The sequence below is a fragment of the Opisthocomus hoazin genome, chromosome 5 (assembly GCF_030867145.1).
Source record: "Opisthocomus hoazin isolate bOpiHoa1 chromosome 5, bOpiHoa1.hap1, whole genome shotgun sequence".
In the NCBI taxonomy this organism is placed as follows: Eukaryota; Metazoa; Chordata; class Aves; order Opisthocomiformes; family Opisthocomidae; genus Opisthocomus; species Opisthocomus hoazin.
This window is the reverse complement of record NC_134418.1, coordinates 21,317,381-21,340,280: the sequence shown is the minus strand read 5'-3', so window position 1 is coordinate 21,340,280 and position 22,900 is coordinate 21,317,381. Positions and strand designations below refer to the sequence as shown.

Sequence of the window (22,900 nt, the reverse complement as noted above, 5' to 3'; positions counted from 1 at the left end):
CCTGGCAGTGTCCAAGGCCAGGCTGGATGGAGCTCTGAGCACCCTGGGCTGGTGGAAGGTGTCCGTGCCCGTTGCTGGGGGCTGGGACCAGATGGGCTACGAGGTCCCTTCCAGCCCAAGCCGTTCTGCGATCAGATGGGCGAGGGTGCCGGTGGGAGAGAGACGTTCTCCTCCCGCGCGGGTGCGGTAGGAGCGGGGCCCACCCCCCGCCCCGCCGGGACCCGCCGCCCGCCCCCGGCCCGGCCCCGCATCGCATCGCATCGCCGGGGCGGTGCCGCGCTGCGCCGGGCAGGGCCGGCGGGCGGGCGGGCGGCATGGCGGCCGCGCTGCGGCTGCCGGTGCTGCCGGTGCTGCCGGTGCTGCTGGCGCTGCTGCTGCCGCTGGTGCCGCTGGCCGGCCCCGCCGCCGCCCCGCGGAAGGCAGCGCGCTGCTCGCCGCCCTGCAGCTGCTGGCGGGAGTCGGCGCTGTGCGTGGGGGCGGCGGGGCCGCCGCGGAGCCTCCCCGCCGGCCTGGGCTCCTTGTGAGTGCCGGGGGAGGGGGGGGGGGTACGCGGGGCGGGGATGCGGGGGGGTCCCGCCTGACTTGTGGTTTTTCCGCGCAGGAGCCTGGTGAACGGGACCTTCTCGGAGGTGAAGGACAGGATGTTTTCCCACCTGCCCGCCCTGCAGCTGCTGTGAGTGGGGCGCGGGGGGGCTGCGGCCGGCGGGCCGGGGGGCTGCGGTGTCCGTGCGGCCAGGGAGGGGCCGGGAGGACCCCCAGCTTCTGCAGCTCTGCGGAGGCGTCGCGCACGGCGGAGGGGTGCGTTTCCCTCTCTCAAACCACTTCCTAAAACCCGCATTTAGCTGCTGAAGGGGGACAAGGTGTTTGCTGACGCCCCAAGCTCCTCTTGTTTTTGTTTTCCCAATCTCAACTTTCCTAACTTTCGGGCTGAGCGTCCCCCTGGAGTCATGTGGAGGCTCTCGCTGTGTGCCGGGAGTCTCGCCTTGGCTTTGGGACGTTGGCGGGCGCGACGGGGGGCGAGCGGAGGCTGCCGGGACGCACCCCTGGGCACGAAGCGCTGGCGTGGTCTGCAGCGTGGCTCCGTGCTGCGGCGTCCCCACTCGGAGCGCGGCCCTTGGGATGCCTCCCGACCTGGCGGTCCTCCGGCCCAGGGGACGGCGGCCCAGCTCCCAGCACGCTGCAGCCCTCCCTCCATCCTGACCTCGCGCAAGTCCTGTGGTCGTGCCCGTGTTGCAGCCGGGTTTGTGCCTGCGGTGCCGGCAGCTTTACCCAAACTTGCTGTCGCGTAGCTGCTCCGGGAGGTGGTAGCGGGGACGGCACAGGGGTACGCGGTGTGGTGCAGCCCACCCGGGGAGCCCAGATACTGGCTTGCCCGGTAGTCTGTGGTGACGCCATGCCGCTGCCTGTGCCCTGCCTGGCCCAGCGCAGCCCGCCCGTGACACCCGATACCAAGCGGACCCTCCACGCCTCCCCTTGTAAGGGCTGGGTTACCCCCAGAGCAAAGACACGCAGCAGAGAAAAATCCAGCACAAAGATGCGAGGCGTGCCAGAAAGCCGGGCTAAGCGCTTGCCACAGAGCTAGATGTTAAAACTGGTCTTAGCGAGAGATAGTCCCTGAAGGCACTGGGAGCGTGGTGGCCAGCCTCCTCTCCTCGGGCACCCCCACTTTGTCTGACTCCAAGGCAGGCCTGTCTCGCTGTCTGGTGGGAGCAGCACCCCGTGGAAAATGCTGAAGTGGGCAAAGCAAGGGGTGGAGGCTTTCACCTTCTTTGGCATGGCACCGATCCCAAACCCAATTTTTTTGTGGGTCTTGGAGGCCAGCACAGAGCCGAGGGCAGGGGAGCTTTGCCCACTGGAGAACAGGGGCAAACAGCAGACTTGTGCCAGCTGGGAAGGAAAGGGGTGAATCCAAGAGTGGTTTGAGAGAAACTGTGGGTGAAAAATCTGAGATGAGGGGAATCAGGCTTGTTTTGGATAGTGGTGGTGGGAAGAAGGAGGAAGAGCAGATGAAGGTAGAAGACAGATGAGCAACGAGGCTGGTGAGGGGTCTGGAGAACAAGTCTTAATGAGGAACAACTGAGGGAGCTGGGGCTGTTTAGATGAAGAAGAGGAGGCTGAGGGGAGACCTTATCACTCTCTACAGCTGTCTGAAAGGAGGTTGTAGTGAGGCAGGTGTTGGTCTCTTCTCCCAGGTTACTAGCAATAGGACGAGAGGCAATGGCCTCAAGTTGCATCAGGGGAGGTTTAGATTAGGAAAAATTTCTTTACTGAAAGAGTGGTCAGACACTGGAACAGGCTGCCCAGGGAGGTGGTGGAGTCCCCATCCCTGGAGGTGTTCAAAAAACATGTAGATGTGGCACTTCGGGACACGGTTTAGCAGGCGTGGTGGTGTTGGGTTGACGGTCGGACTTGATGTTAGAGGTCTTTTCCAACCTTAGCGATTCCATGATTCTATAAGGTTACCCTTCATGGGGTAGATGAAGATGAAGGTTACCCTTTTCATTAGCTTCATGAAGATAGAAGGTTACCCTTTTTCTTAGCTGTAGATTTCCAGGAGGAGACGTTGGGGTGTGGGGTGGCGGGGCGGAGGACAGTTGTTGAGAAGGTCAGGAGTTGCCTATGTCGCTTTAGTCAGTAGATCAGCCGTGGGAGCAAGAGGGGTTTCTGACCGCCCCCACGACCACCTTGGGCCCTGACAAGTTGTGCGGGTCAGTGTAATTTGTGACTTTTCCCTTCAAACACGAGAAAAAAGAATGATTAAATGACAAAAGAGGTACATGCATAATTGAGCACTTGGGTACCTCAGGACTACGTCTTCTGTGGCAGTAGCCGTGGTAAAATAGTAATGTGAGGATTTATTTCTGATGGCGGTCTGCATCTTTGTCAGATTTCTGTGGGATAATTTAAGGAGCATTTGTCTGGTATTAGCATAATAATCGAGGATCACAGGGAAAGTTTGCATTTCATGTTCATTGGTGTTCTAAATTAATTTTAGCAAAATGTCTAAAGCCATACAAAGAGAGGATTAAGAAGTTGCTCTAATAAAGCGATTAATGCAGACATATTCACTCGCAGCGGAAAATTCTAAGATTTCCCAAAAATGATTTCTTTGAGTAGCATTCGATTTTGGGACCAAATTAAAAGTTTTGCTATTTTCTTAAAAGGAGACCGGTCTCCGTGCCTTTGGACATCAGCACTGGAGATCGTTGTGCTTTGACACAGCAAAGAAGGAACTTGGCTGGCAAAGCCATTCCGTAGCGTCCTTCTCCCTGACCACCTTGTCCCGGCTCAGGTGACAGCCGCTCCGGCGCCGCTCTGACGCGTTTTGTCCCTGAAGTTCACGCGGGAGGGCGAGGCGGTGCCTGGAGCAGCCAGCGCCGCTGCTCTTCCTCGCTGCCTGCGGACACGGGGCTTGGCTTTGGAAGCGCGGCAGGACCCCCTGTCTCTGGTGGCTTGGGCACGTCTGCGTTTCCGGCTGACAAACCAGCCGCATGAACCGCGCGCTCTGCTCCCACGCCACGGGCTGTAGCCCGTCTGCAGGTCAGACTTGGAGCATTGCCTCGGGAGCACAGGAGGAGCCAGCGCTGAATCACCCAGACCGCGCAAGTGGGAGCTGGTGCTTGCGCAAAAGGGCTACCCCCTTCCCGCGAGCTCGGGATGGGTGCCGAGAGGGTCTCTTGAAAATTTTCGGTGTGGCTGGAGGGGTGGTGGCACCCGGGGTCCCCGCTCAGCAGACCTACCCTTGAAGGATGGCTTGTCCTGCTCAGGGGACCAGAGTCGACAACCAGGTTGCATGGAACCAAGGTGAACGGCACAGCAAACGTTTTTCCTGAGGAGCCAGGGCTGTTAACTGGCATCACATTATGCCTTTGAGATATATATATATATATATATTTTTTTTTTTTTTTTAATAGACCGTTCCACAGTATTTTATGTGTGCTGCACTGGTGGGGCAATAGGGGCTTGAGTCAGTAGGATTAGTTTGGTCACGGGCAATAAACACAACAGGCATAATGCAGTGTGTCAAGTTTTAATGTGCTTTCCTAATGCCTGGTCTCCATTTTCAGCTTGCTGAACTCCAACTCCTTCACTGTGATACGAGATGATGCCTTTGCTGGTCTCTTCCATCTAGAATACCTGTAAGTTTGGTATTTTATGTCTTCCCCTGTCCTTTATAAATCAAGATGTTTTGATCAGTTGCCAAGACTCCTGCTGTGGAGTCTGAGTCTTTACTGTGATTCCCAGGAGCAGGGGAGATGAAGGATTTATGTTCCACTCCTGTGCAAATGTCCTTTATGATGGCTCACCATTTTTCAGAGGTTACAGTGGATTTTTAAAATACGCCGTGAATGCGAGATGGCTCTGTGCAATTATGGTACACCAAAAAAGCATTGCTGAGCAAGAGCTTGTCCTGGCTCTCCAGAACAATGCCATCGCTGTCGAAGGGTTGCGAACCCTGGGAAAGAGGTAGGGAAGGCTCTCGTGGCCCGCTGGCAGCCTGGAGAGACGGTGCAGAGTATCCGTGCACTGCCCAGAACAACCCTGATTACCAGACTGGCTCTCTTCCCCTAAACTTTCCGCTCCGACTTCGTCTTTGTTCTGATGTCCCACTTAATGCCTGGGGTATTTATCATTATATTATAAATAATTATGAATATAAATATATATTTCATATAAATTATTGTAGATATCTATATTATTATTTAAATTTAACTCTCCTTTTCTTTACTTAGTTCACTTCTTCATTGATTTTTACATTATCTTCATTTCCCGATTTTTTTTTTTTAATTTTAGGTCACCCTTTTTTTCTTTTAAAAAAAGTATGAGCCCTGGTACCAGGTTGTCCTCACTTCATACTCCAAAGGACTGCCATTTCTCTGTGTTACCGGACATGAGCTGGTATGTTTGAAACTCTGAATACAATCTGGAAAAAAATTCATCTTTCCACCCACCTTCCTGTGCTGAAAGGTAGCTGTGGAAAAGTTTCTGTCTTTTCTGAAGTAGGATCAATGCTCACAAAACTGATTCTTGCAAAAGCCTTGCAGGCAAGCAGCTGTGAAGGTGGGGTATACTCAGGACTAAGTCTGCTGTGTGTGGAGCAGCCAGCAATGGAATTTGCAGCCCAAGACACGGAGGATAATGTTGAATGGTATATGCTGAAATCCACCATTCAGCTACGTCTGGATTTTTCAGCGATACCGAGTTATCTAATTATTCTCTTTGCCATGTGTCTACAAAAAGTGATTTGCAGAATGTTTGCAAAAAGGAAGAAAAACATTTGTGTATTGTTTCATTAATGGCTTACTTTCAAGTGCTGAGGAGTCTGACACGGAGCTTGTCCCAGCCGCGTGTGCTGTTGTAGCAGTTGTGCTGGTGACTGCAGCCAGACGCTTGTCTGAAAGGCAAAACTCCTGCGCCTCCTCAGCTGGTCCAGGGGAAAATCTCTGATCCTGGTTGGCAGCTGCAGACCAAGGAGCGGAGTGAAGGCTGGTAAAGCCTTCCAGTTTCCATTTCCTTTGGCAGCAGCCGAACAAGTGGCCTCAGTTAACGGTGGTGCTCGCCCTCCCTGCCAAGTCCACAGAGCTCTTCCTCTTCCCAGCAAACGGCGTCTCCACCGTTGGGGAACTGGGTGTGAGTGGCCTTTCTCTGGGTTGTGCTTTTTGGCCATGCAGCCAGTAACACCATTACAGCTTCAATAACTCATACCGCTCAGTTACCAGTGATCAGACCTTACGGAGAGGAAGAAGACCTCACTGACAAACAAGAATGATGTTTCTTTGTGCACAAAGCAAAGTCTCCAGATGAAGAGCAGCTGGGGAGCACCCACAGCAGATGCCTATGTGTGTATATATAGATATATCTCTCTCTCTCCAGCTGTCTCCTGCTGCGCTTGCAGCACTGATAGTAGCATTCAGTGCACCCTAAAACTAACCGGCTCCATTTACAGAGTCTGGGTGAGACAGGTCTGACGAAGACGGGAGCTTTGCTGGCGATCAGAGTGGCGTTCCCAGGGCAGCATCCCTTCGAAGCCGGGTTTGGTGACTTAGGGATCTGGCAAACGACTGAGCCCCAGCCCAAATTTGCGCCGTCTTGCTGCAATGCGTGCAGTGAAGCCGTGTTTACGTGCCCGGCCCGGAGAGCCGGCGCTGTGCGGGGATGCCAGGTGCCGGTGAGGGTGTCGGGAGGCAGCTGGCTCTGCTCCGCGGATTGAATTCTTGTCCCCAGGCAGCCTGGTAACGGAGCACCGCTGACCCTCTTCTGACATCCCCCGCACAGACACTGCAGTTTCTCATCCGCATCCTTTGCGTGTAGTCAGGGTCCCGGTCACTTCATGTTTTGGCTATGTTTAAACTGCAGAACCCAGAGCACTGATAATCTGCATCCCCATCTTGACTCTTTCTATGAGACCTTGGCTCATAGCATTTTTCCTCTGTTTCCCTGGAAGGCAAACAAGGCTGCGTGGGAGGAAGGGAGACACTTTTATCTGATAAAACCTTTTGTAAAGTCAGCATGCAGTTGTCTTTGTGCAGGTACAGCTGTACCATGCAATATCTTGATGGCCACCTGGCTGCAGTCGCTTTGCAGGGCTGACGGTGTATTTAGGGATGCGTCCTCAAGTGCTTGGGGGTCAAGATGCTCAAATATCAGCTCTTTCTTTAAACACTGACACACAGTCAGGAGGAGCAGCGTGCTCCTGGAATCGATACGTGCCTGTTGTTGTTCCCCCAGTGCACCAGGCCGTGACCCTGCAGAGGTGGCATCCCAGCTGCAGGGAGCCGGACCGCGGCAGCGAGAAGGAAAACAAGGCAGTGGTCTTGCCGTTTATGCAGACTTTGGGTGCCCACCAGAACGTAGCTGCTGCTCATGGCACGGCTCTGTGGGTGCGGAGGTGGCACAGTGCGTGCCACCACGGGAGCTTCCCGTCAGACCCTCTGTCTGCTGTGCTGCCCCGTTGCTTTAAAACGCAGGTGGTTTGTGAGGGGAAGGTGGGAATTTAGCTTCTGAAGTCCACCTCGGAGGCCTCTCCTACACAAGTCTCTTGCCTCATGTAACACATGCCGAAAGGATTAACCAACAGAGATTGCTTTGTTTGTTTTTCTCCTCTTCTGCTGGATACTTGCATCACGCAGCTCTCCCTTGTGCTGCCCCGTACCTGCATCGCTCCCCGCGGTCCCCCCGAGGAAAGGGTAAAAGGGAGCATGAGCAGCTCCACCGAGACTTCCCCGCCTTTAAGTCTGAAGGGGCGACCCAGGAACCTGCCGAATTTGGAGACCATAGGTTAAAGCACTGGTGATGCTAACAATACAGCTAATTAAAGTCTTCTAAAATATTTATTTTTTTGCCTAGATTCATTGAAGGAAACAAAATTGAAACCATTTCAAGAAATGCGTTTCGTGGCCTCCGAGACCTGACTCACCTGTAAGTTATTCAACATTTGGTAGAGTAATTCCTACTTGAACAAAACTCTTGTGGGGCACCGCTGGCTCTCCCTTCCCCTCCGTGCATCAGCTTCCTCTCGCTGTTGATAACGTGCCTTCCACAAATTACAAAATGGCCTTAAAAAAAGTCCTGCTGGGGCAGCGCTGCGGCACTTTCGGCTGTGACCCGGGGCTGCTGCACCTGTACCACCGCGGTACCCCCTGCTCGTGATTAACAGCCCTGTTTCTTTGCTGCGTGCTCAGTGGTTGCTCCGCGTGCTACGTTTCACCTGGCCAATGACAATTTTTAATTAATTTAATAAATTTTACTTACGCCAGCTTCAAGCAATCACCATTCTCGAATGTGGATAATTAGTCTGTCCCTGTTCCTAGTAACTATGAGCAATGCCAGTGGCTGCGCAGTACCGGATCGTTACCAAGTGAGCTCAGACCTAGTAAGAGTCAGCCAGGCGAGAGGCAGCAACGATGCTAAGGTCTAACTTTCTTTTCTAGTTCTTTGGCCAACAACCATCTCAAAGCTCTGCCCAGGGATGTGTTCAGTGATTTAGATTCTCTAATTGAACTGTAAGTAATGAGACTCTTTCTATTGACTGCCTGCTTCTGTCGCTCTGTTACTCTGGGCTTTACGCGTGGAGTTTGTGTGGTGCTGTATCTGGCATCTGCACCGAAATGTGCGTTTTGTTGTTCTAGCTTTTCTCATTTTAAAATTGTTTACTTGGTAGACTCCTCTGAAATAACTGCTGTTTCTCAGGTCACTGTTGCTTCTCATGATGCTGTATGTAGCTTGCACTATTGTACTTCCTTCTGATGTTTCATATAGATTGTTTTTTAGGGAAGGGGAGACAATGAATTTTAAAACTACAATTTCTCGAAACATTTTTTCCTGGTACTGTTGCATGTATTCCCTGAGATTATTTTAGTAAGAGGGATTCATTAAAAGAATGCATGCTTCTTTTCTTATTTTTGTGCAGTTGTAGCACATTGCTGACTTACTGTCAGTGTTTTCTCATATAACTGAGCTGCTAGTCAGCTTCCCCTGTTTTCGGCCGGGCTCTCCCAAATAACGAAGTACAATTGCAAGCCACAAAAATTGCCAAGGAACTGAAGAACAGGTACAGTGTTGAAATTGCACATACATTAGTAGGGGACGTTAAATTGACTCCACATCAGCAGCGACTCTAAAAATACAAGCCTTCTGTCTGTATTGAGTGTAACACAGAAACGGTATCAGCAAGGCCGCTCTCTTAACCAGTGGTACTGGAGTGGTTCCAGTGCAGGAATGGGATTTAGCTGCGCCAGCAGTAGGTGGTGGGACGGAGGCTGGCAGCAGACAGCCACGCTGTCAGGAGTTATTACGTTGCAGTCCTGTCCTACGAGAACTTACAAACGTGGGTGACTTTACAGGCGAATCACAGCGCTCTGTCAGTAAGATTACGCGTGGGCATATTTCCTAGACTGAAACAGTTTTTCCAAGGGCAGCACCTCAGTGGAGGGGTGTCCGTATTAAGGGAGCCCAAGTAAAACTTAAGAAACTTCCCTGTTCTCAGTTCAAAACCAATTCAAGGCTACTCAGGTATTTTAAATTCAGCATGTCAAGGTGATAACAGTTCTGTAGTATTCATATTGCTATCAACCTTTTCAAATATGTTTATTTCTGTGTGTTTTTTAGAGATTTAAGGGGAAATAAATTTGAGTGTGACTGCAAAGCCAAGTGGTTGTTTTTGTGGTTAAAGATGACAAATTCCACTGTTTCTGATGTCCTGTGTATTGGTCCAGCAGAATATCAGGATAAGAAGTTAAATGATGTGACAAGTTTTGCTTATGAATGCACCACTACAGGTATTCAGAATGTATATTTCTAAGCACACTACAAATGGTTAAATATCAGAAGTTTAGATGATACCCTTTCGCTTCTGTGAGCATGACTTGGGGGGAGGAAAGGGTTACATACAAAGCTCTTCCGAGTACTAGAGCAAGCATAAAAGGGGAAAATTACGTTTTGAAGCCAAAGTAAGTACTGAGTTTTTATTTGCATCAAGCGATAATGGGAGAAGAGCTGTGACTATTCATATTCCAAAAGACTTGATTACGACTCACTTTGTGACTTAATTTTCATCACAGAATGCTTTCTATTATCTGGAATAAAGCCATATAGTTACGGCAGATGAGCTTCCCAAAATCTCTGTATTTCACAGAAAGCAATGAGAAGAAGTTCAAAGAATGTAGCTATATCTGTTATCTTTATTCAATAGGCCACGATTTAATAGCATCAAATGTGGCGGCCATACTGCCGGCAGTTTTTTATGGAACTGCATTAAGTTGGAAAGAAATGTCTAATAATATTCTGACTACTGTCTTGTTAAGGATCTTGATTTTTATTTTCAGTAATGTAAAGCATGCTGAAGGAAGTGAAGAGAAACTTGCATGTGGTTATGCTTATATTTTATGATGGAACAGCCGCAGTTACCTGTCTCTAAATGTAGTCACATCATATAACTGAGAATATCAGCTGCGAGTATTATTTTTCATCTTTCATGTATATGATGTCAGCACTCTGCCTTTTTTCCATATGGTATTATCAGAGGTGTTCAGTTTCTCATCTGTCATCAAGTCAGTCATCATTGTTAAAAGCCAATAGGAAAGTTGATTACTAGTAATGTAAAATAAAGTTTCAGGACAAGGTATGAACGCTAATCCAAGGGCAATGTGTAAAGGAAAAGAGAATTAACTCAGAATTCAAAAATACGTCAGAAGAATAGCAGAAGTAAAGCACGATAATCTGATACATAAAAGGATGTCAAAAACAGAAGGGCACTGTAGCTTAGACTGGTACCGAAGTTACGTTCCTGTGTCTGCAAATCCTCCGAGATGCAAAAGGACAAAGTAAAAGCAGGCTTCATTTCATCTCCGTCTGGTTTAAGCAATTAGGCAGCACTAACAGCGTGCGAGAACAAGCCTTACCTACCTGGTCCTCAGACCTACACTAACTGCCCTCTGTCATCTCTTGGCATCCAGAAAGCTAACTATGAAGTAGCGACAGGCAAAATTCACCCCTACTGTCAGTCCCTTCGTCTGCTGTAAGCGGAATTGCACCAAGCATCAACCTAATCTTGCACGCTGTAGAGTTTGCCAAGGCGTCAGGTGGTGCCAGCGTTGCCCAGCTGAGTATTTGTTCTAATGCCATCGGAGAAGGGCTCTCGCAGCACAGCATATGGCTTTCATACGCTCGTCAGAGAGTAAAGGACGTATTGGAACCAGTCGCTCGCTGGCTGCTGTGAGGGCAGGCCGTGTGCCCGGGGGTGGGCAGCAGCAGGCTTCCCGGAGCTCCCCTGCTAGTGAGGGTGAAGGGAGCAGACGCGCAGCTCCGGCTCCTTACAGAGTGCCCGAGAGGGACAGGCTGTACGCAGAAATGACCCGTAAGAGACAAGCCAGAGATCAGCAGGGTAGAAATGCAGATCTTCAGGAATGTGTCACCCTCGAGACAGCCACACGACCCCTGCGCCGAGGCACAAGCTGCCTTGCTCCAGCTGTGACCCTCCGGTGGCCTTGGCAGCCTGTGGCGTCAGGCCGCAGCTGCTTTCTCCTCCTCTGCCACTGCCTCCCTCGGATCCAAAGGGAGCGTAAATGTGTCCATATTCATTCCGTGAGGACTGAGGAGTCACAGGCTCAGGCTTGTGCCATATTCTGAAGTAAATCTATGCACCCTGTCAGTGTATTCTCCTTTCCCGCTCGGCGACAGGCAGTGCTTTTGCAAACGTTTTTCATTCATGGTAGTCTCTAGCATCGTATTTCCCTCCTTTGCCAGGCGCGATCAGACTTTCCATCATTTCTGGTCTCTGGTACTCTGTGTCGGGCGTGACTAGATTTAGGATGTGGTAACAGAGCAGTTTGCTTGGTAAAATGTACGTCGTGGCGGCTCCATCAGCTCATTGCATCTGCTGAACTTCTACAATGGTAACAGGAGGAGAGGCGTAAAGAGGTGCTGCCAGACTGCAAAAAAGCAAAGCCGAAGAACAAAACGCTCCTCTTGCTTCTTCACAGAGAAAGCGATTCACAGTGTCGGTGATCGGCACTTTAACCCTTCTTGTGACAGCTTCTCTCTTCTCCATTTCTCACAGTTTGCATCGTGGAAGCGGGTTCAGCCGTTTCACTTTGTTTCTTCTCTTTCTCTTGCGACAGTCTGCGAGGGGGCTGTGCCGTGTAAGCGTGGCAGGGGAACGTGTACTTACTTTCAGGAGACTGGAAAAAGGGCCTCGCCTTCCCACAGTCACGGGAAGCAGGCTGCGTGTGTGTGCCTGGGACCCGTTTTCCCAGACCTGCCAGCAGCAATCGTCTCACCGAGCTCCTGAAGCTTGGTTTCCTCTGTCTCTACCTAGCTGAGACTACCTTCTGGAGGTGGTCCTCTCTTTCCCCGCTGGCTGGAAGGAAGGTAGTTTGCAGATTAAGAGTTACCTGCTCTGTACTCTCTCCTGTGCTGGAGGTCACCTGTGTGGCCGTGGTCAGAGATGGGAAGGGGTGGGTAATGCTCCCTGACAGCACCCCCAGGTCCCGGGCAGCCTCACCTGGAGCAGAGGTCTCCACTGCAGTGAAGAAAGCCATGAGGACAGGGGGACCAGCTGGTGGCTGAGGCGCAGGACACAGCTTAGAAGCTGCTGCCCAAACAGGTCATCACTCCCCTTTCTCTTCAGTGTCCTCCAGCATTCCCCCTGTGCTCTGCCAGCATCGGCGCTCCTGTGTGCTGGGGCCAGCCAGAGCAGGACCTGCCAGAAGGTAGATCAGCCCAACAACCGGAGCGCTGGGTCCCTCATCCATGACAGCGCGTGCCCATTCAGCAGCCAAAGGAGCAGAGGTGGAGCAGGCGGCTGGAGAACGGGGGGGACCACCCTGGCCCTCAGCCAGCAGAAAGCAGCATTAAAACCACGTGTCTTGAGACAGAGAGAGAGCAAAACTGTGCACTGGGGTGAGAGGGAGCGAGCAGCAGCCTGCACAGCCAGCAGTGTGGCAGAAGCAAGGGCCGCGTCCCCTTCCCTCTCCTGAGCGGGCAGATTCAGCTTAAAAGAGAAAAAATGTTGTGAAGTATCCACCCTCCAACCTGTATTTATTGTATGAGCTCTTTCTAGCATTAAAGCAAGGCACATGGACCTGCCCAGAAAACTAAATCGAGTCCCCAGGACCTAAATTTTTGGTAAGCCTGATGTGGCAGTGTCTCCTTACTGTGTAACCCTGCTCCACGTGAGAGTCTAGTGTTTCCAACTGGTGCTAAAACCAACTTTTTTTGCTTTTTACGGATTATGTCTGATTTTGTTACCCATTTTTACTCATCTAGTGACATAAAGAGCCCAATGATGGGTCCAAGTAAAAATAGCAGTGTTAACACTGAATCATTTCTGAATGAGCGGTGGGTTTTAACACACAGACTGGTTTGTTTTGATTCACACATTCCCTCAAAGTGTTTCACAACTGTTCAGATTGCAAGAGATGTCTTTTTCAGCATTAGAGTTTTTTTGGTTTTTTTCCTCACGATTTAAAATTAATTTGATTTTCTGTGACTATACCTGCTATTGTTCTGTCCTTAGCTACCTTTCATGATTTATCACTTACTTTTACTTTCTGCATACTTCAGTGTCAGTTTTGTCCAGTCCTTTTATTTTCCCAGTGAGAATGAAGATAACTTTCTTGTTTTCCTACCAGCATTTATGAATCAAGCCCAAACTCTATTTATAATAGTCCCTCAAAGAATGGAGACTGTAATTTCTTTTGCAGCTGTAGAATCTGCTCTGTTTGTTTAATGGTAGTCATCTGTCTTTATTTTCCAGAAGTGTAACTCCTCAAGGGCAAGGCTTTCAAGCATGCAGAGACAGAGAGTTCTTCATTCAAAAACAATTATTTCATAATGCACCAAAATGAGGGACTCGAGTGAGGACTTAATTACCATTTCACCAAAATCCCTGGATGCTCAGGCCCTGCCAGTGTCGGAGTGCATGGTGAAGGCATGTAGCAAACGCAGCCTGAAACAGAGCGGTGTGTGGTTCTGCAGAGAAATGCCGTCGTAGCGGAAGATGCATCTCCTTTTCTATATATCTATATTGACAGATCACTTCAGCGCAGGCCTTCTGCCACCATTCTAGACCCAAGTGCTGGCTTTTCTTTGTCAGCTCTGCTATACCGGCTTCTTTTTCTGCTAATAATGACCTTGCCCAGCTGTCAGGCCAAAGATGAAATTCAGACCCGAGCCTCCTCGCTTTGCCCCACGTTGTCTCTGTGCTGACTGCTGGCTTAGCCCAGGGTGAATTTTAGAGTTAAATCTACAACGGCAGTTAGATTTTGAGAAAAAAATCTTGACTTTTGGAGTTACACTCCTAGTCTTTGCAGGTTGCTCCAACTCCTCAGTCTTAGTGTCTAGAGTAAGTTTTCCACTGGGTAGTAATTTGCAGGTTGGTTGTATTTTATGCCTAAACTACTTTACAATGCCCCATAAAATGTTATGTTAACTGAGTTTTTGATTACACCATTCTGTCTATGGTCTAGCTGAAATGGGGTTATCCCCAGGCAAACTTCAGATATCATTTCACTTTCTGCCTGGTTTAGCATAACACAAATTGCTAGTGATTAAATTTGCATGACTTAAGAAGTTATTGGACTTCAGCTGGAAGTTGCTGTCTCTCAGCTTGAAAGTGATTCTAGCAAGGCCATTTCACTTGACGGGAAAGCAACTTCCAGCTGTGGGGAAAGAGACTTCTCTCTCGATATCCTGATTTCACTGATACCAGCCAGCCTTGCTGGAAAATGCGATTTCTGCCGCTATTTACCTGTCTGATCTCCTTGGCAGCTGTATTTCCGGAGGACAGTTTATGATGCCTAAAGCAGGAGACGCTTTCCCCTGGTTGCTGCATGCCTGACGTGAGCACTGACACTTCCATGCTAGTGTTACACAAAATTCAGAGTATTTCACTCATTTTTCTGTGTAAATCATTATAATCAGTGACCACTTACTCTGTGTTTCCAGCAAGGATGTATCCTAACTGTTGTAAATGTATGTTTCTAGATTTTGTTGTTCACCAGATTTTGCCCTACCAGTCAGTTTCAGTGGATACGTTCAACTCAAAGAATGATGTGTTCGTCGCCATTGCACAGCCCAGCATGGAGAACTGCATGGTGCTGGAGTGGGATCACATTGAAATGAATTTCAGGAGTTATGACAATATCACAGGTACATGAACACTGGGATTCCAGTCAGTGGTGAACTGCTGGCATTTCGCAAGGGCGAGATTCGTAGATGGGACCAGCTGATGGTTTTTGTCCCAAATCGCTGTTGAATTTGGCAAATCAAAGTGTGTAATGTTTGGAGATGAGCGACTTCATGCAGTCATGCATCTGATTAATAACATGCACATTTAACCTCGCTGTAGCACCCAAACTAGGCTTTTTTTGTCTGATCTTATAAATTGTTCTGAAGGCACAAACACTTGCTGCGAGTGTCATGCCGTGGCCCAGCTTAGCACTCGCTGCCTGACTCACACGGCAAGTTAAAGCTGATGGAGCCCTCCCTCTTGCCAAAGTGCCTGCAAAACAGAATGTAAAAATACTCCACTGCATGTAGAAGGAAGTAGGTCTGAAGGATGCTTCTAGGGTGGGCTGGCCCGGAAAGCGTGTTTCACAGCTGAAGATGACTTAGAAATATTTAAACCGTGGTTGTTACCTAAAAGGTGTGCTGTAAAGCTTTCATTTACAAACATGCTGAATTGGCGTCCTGGCCAGACCGCTCATCAAACAAAAAGCCCATGTGGATGCCAGGTGATTTTCTAATGCTAACAACGATTCTGTCCCTAACCGACACTCCTGGTGCTCAGTCACACCATGACAGCAGGGTCGGTCTTTAGAGCTTTTACATGCTGCGCGATTCCCCAGCTACTTCAGCCTACTGCTTCCGAAGTCTCAGGAGCTAAATTTGTCCATGAAGCACCCTTCCCTCCTGTTCCTTGTTATGTGTGCTAGATTATTTTTAACCTTGCGTTTTGGGAAACAAAGAGTGTGCTGCGTCCTCATCTGGGGTTGAAGTCTACAAAGGCAGCAAGCACCTACCTCCTCAGGTCAGCTCTCTGTGTCACTAACGAAAGTGTACAAGATGCTGCCCCTCCATCAGGAAATCTGGGAAATGAAATATTTTGCTTTTTTAGGTTTAGGCCTGAGCTTGAGCTCTCAACTCTGAAATGTAAGTGGACGAGAGGCCTTTGCCAGGGGACACAGACATGTAAAGAGCCTTTTGTGGAGCCTGAAGAGTGTTTTGTAGACCTCAGGAGCCAGCTATGTGCTCCATGAGGAGTTTCATTACTAAGTGTATGCTTGGCATTCGGATATCTGAATTTAGCCCTTTACAACGTGGGCTTATGGAGCTGAGCTAGTGGTCGAGGTTGCCTTCACAGTCAACATGCAGAGAACAGGCATTGCTGACTTCTGCAAAAGGAGACATCGACAGGCCAGGTGACATCTCTCCTAGAGTGCTTTTTGACTTGTTAGACCAGAAGGAGCTGGGATGACCAGCTCGAGCATTCGTGTCTATGCTGCAGATACCTTAGGGTACTTGAGACAAATCCCACCCCTCCCACGCTGGAAGGGTGGCCGATCATCCCAGGTCGGCTGCGAAACAGCGATGGGCAGGGGACCCGCAGGGGTGCCAGGGTGAGTCTCCCGCAGTGACTGTGACCAAGCACGCACAGGGGAATCTGTGAAGCTGTAGCTCTACTTAAACTGTCCACTTCAGAGAGGAATTCCTCTCTTCTTCCAACAAAACCTTTCGTACGTAGTCTACTTGTCACTTTTTGAATGTGGTTCTTGTGTAGTGACTTGAAATTCTCAAAAGGGACCATAACCCAATCTGATCTAATCTGGCAACTGCAATATTCCTAAATATTTCTAGTTTAACGTAATCTCAAGAATACTTAACAGAAACAAGTTAGGTTTATCTGTTTCATCCTGCTGTCAGATGATATATCCACAAGATGCGTCAATATTTCTATTTACACTAGCAAAAAGCTGACTCTGGCCCTCTTGGAGCAAGAAAAATAGACTGTATTTCATTCTTCTAGTTAAGCTGGAAAGATAGACATTCCAAGAATAAGAGAATTTCAGATTCCTGCTGAGTCATGAGATAACAACTCTTGTTATTTTGGAATAGTAAAATTTGACTTAAATAATTGTTTTGGATATTAGGGGCATGTGCTGAACAAACAGAGAAAGAAAAAATATTCTGGATAAAAAGAAACAACCATTTTAGGGTGCATCATACTTGCACACCTTGAGGGATGTGACATTCCCAACATTTGAAGTCATCTTTCCAGTTAGTGGGGGAAAAAAAAAGCATGAAAAGAAGCTCTGACAGCATGTAGCAGAAGACGAAATTACGAGATGGTGCAGATTTTAAAAAGGGGAGAGGTGATCTGGTAATCTCTCTGTGGTTTAAACGGTGCTTTGTACTGTGCTAATATATGTGCTTTTTGTTTTTTCTTTGGGCAATAGGTCAGTCCATAGTGGGATGTAAAGCCATTCTTGTTGGTGACCAGGTCTTTGTGGTGGTGGCACAGCTCTTTGGCGGCTCACACATTTACAAGTATGACGAAAGCTGGACAAAATTTGTCAAATTCCAGGATATCGAAGTATCTCGCATTTCCAAGCCAAATGATATAGAGCTTTTTGAGATAGACAGCGAAATGTTTTTTGTCATAGCAGATAGCTCTAAAGCAGGTTTGTCAACAGTGTACAAGTGGAATAACAAAGGATTTTACTCATACCAGTCCCTTCATGAGTGGTTCAGGGACACCGACGCTGAGTTTCTCGATATAGATGGGAAATCACATTTAATCCTCTCTAGCCGGTCGCAGGTTCCCATTATACTCCAGTGGAACAAAGTTTCCAAAAAGTTTGTCCCACACAGCGAAATCCCCAACATGGAAGATGTCTTGGCTGTGAAGAGTTTCAGGATGCAAGATGACCTGTACATCACGCTCACGAGATTCATTGGCGACTCCAGAGTTATGAAATGGAATAGCAAACAGTTTGTGGAGATACAGGCTCTTCCATCCCGAGGAGCCATGACGCTGCAGCCTTTCTCCTTCAAGAACAGTTACTACCTGGCCTTGGGAAGTGACTACACCTTCTCCCAGATTTACCAGTGGGATGGTGAAAGGAAGCTCTTCAGATTATTCAAAGAAATCTATGTGCAGGCACCACGGTCTTTCACAGCTGTGTCAACGGATCGAAGAGATTTTTTCTTTGCCTCTAGTTTTAAAGGAAACACTCAAATATTTGAACATATCATCATTGACTTGAGTTTATGAAAAGCTGCTGGAGTGAAATTCATGTAGAATGACATTTATACACAAACAAAACAAAAAGAGACCTTTCCAAAAATAGGGTGCACCTATGGATATGGTGACATTTTCTGAACTTTTCAAACTTGCGTATTAATCAGGGATTGCATTTACTTGGTTACTGCATGACATGTCCGTTTTATCCTTTTTCAAAGACATTTTGCAATCTGCACTCATTCAGAGGAGAGCGCAGTGTGTGAGGATTAATATTGACATCTAAAGAATGATCTAAATTTTGCCCAGAAAAATATCTTGGATTGAATATCTGATAAAGAAAGCGAAGCCTAAGCCATACAAAGCATAGAAATTACCTTGACTCTTAAACTAACATGTTAGGAATGCTTTGAAGACTAGAGCCAGTTCTTCATGGTTGCTGATGAATTGTAAAAGTGAACAGTAACATTCTAGAATATACTTTATTTTGGTTTTTTTGAGGTCTGTCTTCAAAATCTGTCTTTGTGGTTTATAGTAAGACTGAGGCATCATTTTAATTCATTGTAGATTAAAGGGAAAGTCAAAATCTATTGCCATTTTTCTTCCATGAATCACTATTTCAGCAACAAATTGTGCGTAACAAATAGCCCAGCCCACAGTAACTGGGTAGCCAGGAAAAGAGGGGTAGTCACTTCTAGACTGTGAGATCTGAACAAGTTAACATAGATAATAACAGAGGTCTGCTTGGTGCCACGAATGAATCGACTACAAACTCTCTCCACTTTCTCTTTAAATAGGTATTCCAGAAATCCACCCCATTTTGCCCTAATTCAAATTCTTCCTGATGATCCCAGTAGATTCTGAGTTGTTTTAACACGTAAATCTGTAGTGGTCTCTCATTCTAGAAGGCAGAGCGTAAGTTTAGCCTGAAACACACATCTCCATTCTGCAGTGCTGTAGCTTGTCTGTACACAATGAGATGATTTATTCTCCAGCATTCTCCCCTCAGCATAGCTCACAAGCAATAAATTCAGGTTTGGGTCACCATAACCTGTATGTGGGGAATCCTCCTTCTGGCTGAGGTCTAAATATGACTTCAGTATCATGAAGTCTTTTGAAACCAAGGAGCTGGAGCTGTTCCAGGCTAGAGCTAACCCTGCCTCCAAGAAGAAGGGTTTCCTCTTGGTAGATGCAGGCTTTTGCCAGGCTGCCAAGCCATTGAAGGTTAAACAGGAGGACTTGAACAAAGCATCGGTGTTTTGGGTGCTACAGACGAAGGCATTCGGTCACCCTAAACAGGGCAGTCCTGGCACGTGGAGCCTCTGTCAGGATAACAGCAAGGGACCGTGTTCCTGGAAAGGCTCTCCACTGTCCTTACCCAACAAAACTGTGTTTCAGAGCCCTTGTTTGTTCACTTACACAATATGTTTCTATAAGTTTTTATACCACTTAGCGTATTAGGTTGTTTTATCATGTCTTGCTGCTGCACTGCTGCCTGGGATAATAGGGAGGCTCTGCGTAAAGCAGGCAGAGCAAAGGAAACTGTCCTTCATACTCAGGGCCATCTCACCATCTCTGTCCTGGGTGAGCTTCATATTTTTGCCCTGGGCATGTGAAACATGGCCTGTTACCACAAACGGAGATGTTCTCACAGCCTTTCTGACATCCAAGAAGTGAACAGTGCTGCAGGGGAGGATTATGCACAAGGACTACCATGAGGAGTCACAACCTACCAGTGACCTGGAATATCACCGCCTTCCCCAACTTTTGCCTCAGAGCTATTAAATAAAATTATTCCTGTTCAGAGACGTAACTAGTTTTATTCTGTTTTTAAATGACGTGTTATTTTTTTTTCCTGTAGAGGTGCTCATCCTGGTTTTATTTTTAACTGCATTGGCAACTTAGCCCATCCAGCCCTCTGAAGTATTGCACTCTGTCCTCCGAGTCCCTGTGCGGCGTCAGTCCCGGTGGCTCAGTCAGACCTGTAGATGCAAACCAACCCTCTGCAGCAGGTTTTAGCAGTACCTCTCCTAGCATTAAGCTAACAAATCCAACACAGCAAAGAAATGATTCATACGTCTGCCAGTGAATGCAATTTCTTACCATGTTCCCAGTTTACTTTTTAAAGCAAGTATGGCTGGCAAGCGATGTTTCTTTAACCTGTGTTGTGGGAAGGCATTTTTTTCTTGCTTTTCTGTCGAGTGAGCATGTTTAAATAGAGTCAGATATTCTGATGAGGAGGGGCATTTCTCAGTGCGCCAGCACTTTTGTTTAGGGCTCACTGTGAGTACTGTTCACTCAGCAAGGGGCATCAGTCAGAGCTAAAAGCTAGTTAAGAGAAATTGGATCTCGGCATTTTTTACTTGAAGGGAAGCAAGAGGATGGTGGAGCAGGGCTTGTGTATCGAATACCAGGAGACTGTACTGTTTCAAGAGCCAAAGGGATTTTGAAACTTGGCTATCAAGTTGAATTAAACTAAAACGGTCTCTGCAGAGACAGGCTTAACAGAGAGGATAAAGTGATCCACAGGAGTCTAGCTCATTCACACGGGACCAGAAGAAGAAAGTGAGGGAAATGAATTCTGCGGGCAGGGTACCGCTTCTGCTCAGCGGCCGTGGGGCTTGGTCGGAAAGCCCAGCTCAGCATCCCTCCGGCTTCAGGAGGAGCCCAGAGTCAGACACTGGCCCGCCTGTTCTGCTGAGTTGGTGCACAGGAGGTCACAGCTGCTAAGAGGGAGGCCAAAAAGCACCCGTTGATGAAGATAAGGTTACAGTACATTTTTCAGGGTGTTAGAGAGCCTCGTTCTGCTCTTCCTGCTCCCAAGGAAAAGCTGCAGGATGCAGCCGTAACAACAGAAATCACTAAGCATTGAAAACACTTTCTGCCTTTCCAAATGCAACAACGGTTTTGTCTCCATGGCCTATATTCTGTAATAGGAATTGTTTTGATTAATAAATAAACTATGCATATCCATAATTTTTGCTGCAAGTGTTAGGCCATGAGGACAGTGAGAAAGGATAACAGAACATGCCACCTGGTAATTTTTAACATATTCTGAAGTGCATACAACTCTGTAAAAAACAGTAGTTTATATAAGCATAGATTTAATACAGTGTGCTAGCTACAGTGGGAGGATTTTAAGGCTGTATATACATCGAGCTTTTTTTAGGAAAGAGGAGCTGATGCAGTCTATGCCACTGACACGTCTCTGTACTCTTTCGATGTATGAATAAAACGTAGTTAATGAGACTAATCGTGGTGCGTTGTGTGTGTTTAAAATACCCACGCTGTGGAGATCCACGCTGCCAGAGAGGTGGGCAAGGTGGGTGACCAAGTCCTTGTCCATTTATGATCAGGTCTCGCGTTTGAAAACGTGGAGGAAGGCGTGCTCAGCTTGGTTGAACTCACTTTCTGTGCCTGACGTAGCTCGGACCTCCAAGGTTTCGCTCTTCCCTGGCTTTCCCCTTCACTCTTTCCTTACACCCCATCTAGTGTTAGTGCCTATGTAATGCAGCTATTAGTACGATTTTCGGGGCGTATTTGGCTCAGTTGTTTCTTTTCTTTCTTTCTTACCCCAAAACCAAGAGATCTTCATTTTCAAGATTATTTTCATAAGATACTTAAGATACTCAAGCGTGTTTCTTACATGCAGAGTGGATAAGAACCAACCCCCTAAGTTAATGCCTAGACTTTCAGATCTTCGCTGCGGGGTCTCTTAAGGTTTGTTAAATTGTACTGAATCATTGGCATTGACTCTGAAATTGCAAAAATAAATATAAATCTATGAAAGGTGAATACATTTTATTTAAAGCAATCCTTCAGCGTTATCCACTGATCCTGCTAGTCACTAACACAGCGACTAATTCTTTTTGTTTCCTCTTCTTTCTTCAGAAACAGCGCAATTCTCTGTAAGTAATTATAGCCTTGTGCAATCAAAGACATGTCTGACATACCATAATGGGATGCAATTGCTCCGGGATCATTGCTTTCCTTTTGGGTATTCCACCTTTTCATGAGTCAGCAGCCCTCGTAGTGTGGTTCACTGGTGCTCCACCACAGCTCCAGCGTCAGCTACGAATCAGCACCATTTCCCCACCTGCCCTCCCCCGGGTGCTTTGCCCTTGCTAGGGGAACATTTCCTTTCCACTCTTTACCTTGGAAATTTTCCTTGGAAAGTTTCTATTCCTCCTTGAAAGTCACAGCAAGATACCAAGAGAAAAGTATTCCCAAAGCAGGGATGGTCACCCCTCTGCAAATTTTTGGGAGGAGACAGGGCAGGGTCTTTTTGAAAGGTCAAGCTGAAGGCAAATATGTAAGAAATGGTGGCAGGAGTCCCACTCATCCCTTCTAAGTCCCACTCCTGCCTGTCCTACAGACCTGAGCTGCTACCACCACTCCCTCTGGGCAGCAATGCTCACAGCCACGAATCAGAGACTTTTTTCACACCCTAACTGGAAGAAATGGAGCCCAGCTGCTAACACCTTTTTTTTTTCCCCTTAGTATCTGGGAACCAGCCCCTTAACCCCTTTTGCATTCTCCATGCAGTCACAGCCTCCTTTTTGAGAAACTCCAGGCTGGATGATCTAATGGGCTTCAAAAGTGACCTTCAAAATCTGATAAAAACAGCTGGCCACATGGCATTAGAGCCTCCACAACACAAGAGACTAACACTGTGAAAGCATTTCAAATGATAGCCACAGAAACTTAATCCAGCCCCCTGGTCAGAGTTTGGTGGAAAACAAGGAAAGCAGGTGGCAGGAGTTTAATACAAGTAATATTGAAGTAGAGATTAGAAAACTAGAGATGGTGAAGCTGTAGACAAATGTTGAGTTACCTTGCGGGAAACAAATCACTTTTTCTAAGCACAGACAAAAATCAATGTGAGATCAGGGAATCAGGGAGAACAAAAAAATACGTTTCTAAATAAAGGAAAGGAATAGGAGTGACAGCATATGAAGTGTGAGTTTACTTAATTGCTGTGTAGAGAAAGCAAGTGCCTTTCCAAGGTCACTCAGAGAATGCAATCCACATCATTTTCCCTTCCAGAGTCACCCTAGTTTATGCTTAATTAAACTATGCAAGCTCTGCACACTCTAGAAAATGCCCTTTTTATTACACTGTAGGCAATTTGCATTTCTGAAGGGCATTTGGGAACCGTGA

At 47.7% G+C, this 22,900-nt stretch overlaps 1 protein-coding gene across 1 annotated transcript; it reads left to right on the top strand.

Annotated features, from left to right (window-relative positions):
• Nucleotides 1-314: 314 nt before the first annotated feature.
• On the top strand, nucleotides 315-20,982 carry LGI2 (leucine rich repeat LGI family member 2). The gene is made up of 8 exons (XM_075422084.1): nucleotides 315-520; nucleotides 602-673; nucleotides 4,068-4,139; nucleotides 7,348-7,419; nucleotides 7,932-8,003; nucleotides 9,109-9,278; nucleotides 14,485-14,649; nucleotides 16,956-20,982. The coding sequence occupies exons 1-8, from the start codon at nucleotides 315-317 to the stop codon at nucleotides 17,771-17,773; spliced, it is 1,647 nt and encodes a 548-aa protein (XP_075278199.1). The 3' UTR covers nucleotides 17,774-20,982.
• The last annotated feature ends 1,918 nt before the right edge of the window (nucleotides 20,983-22,900 follow it).

What these genes read in the sequence shown, in the direction of transcription:
- LGI2 (XM_075422084.1), top strand. Translation starts at nt 315, where the DNA reads ATGGCGGCCGCGCTGCGGCTGCCGGTGCTGCCGGTGCTGCCGGTGCTG. An exon ending in CCCGCCGGCCTGGGCTCCTT is followed by an intron (nt 521 to 601) that starts GTGAGTGCCGGG and finishes TTTTCCGCGCAG; the next exon opens with GAGCCTGGTGAACGGGACCT. An exon ending in CTCTTCCATCTAGAATACCT is followed by an intron (nt 4,140 to 7,347) that starts GTAAGTTTGGTA and finishes TTTTTTGCCTAG; the next exon opens with ATTCATTGAAGGAAACAAAA.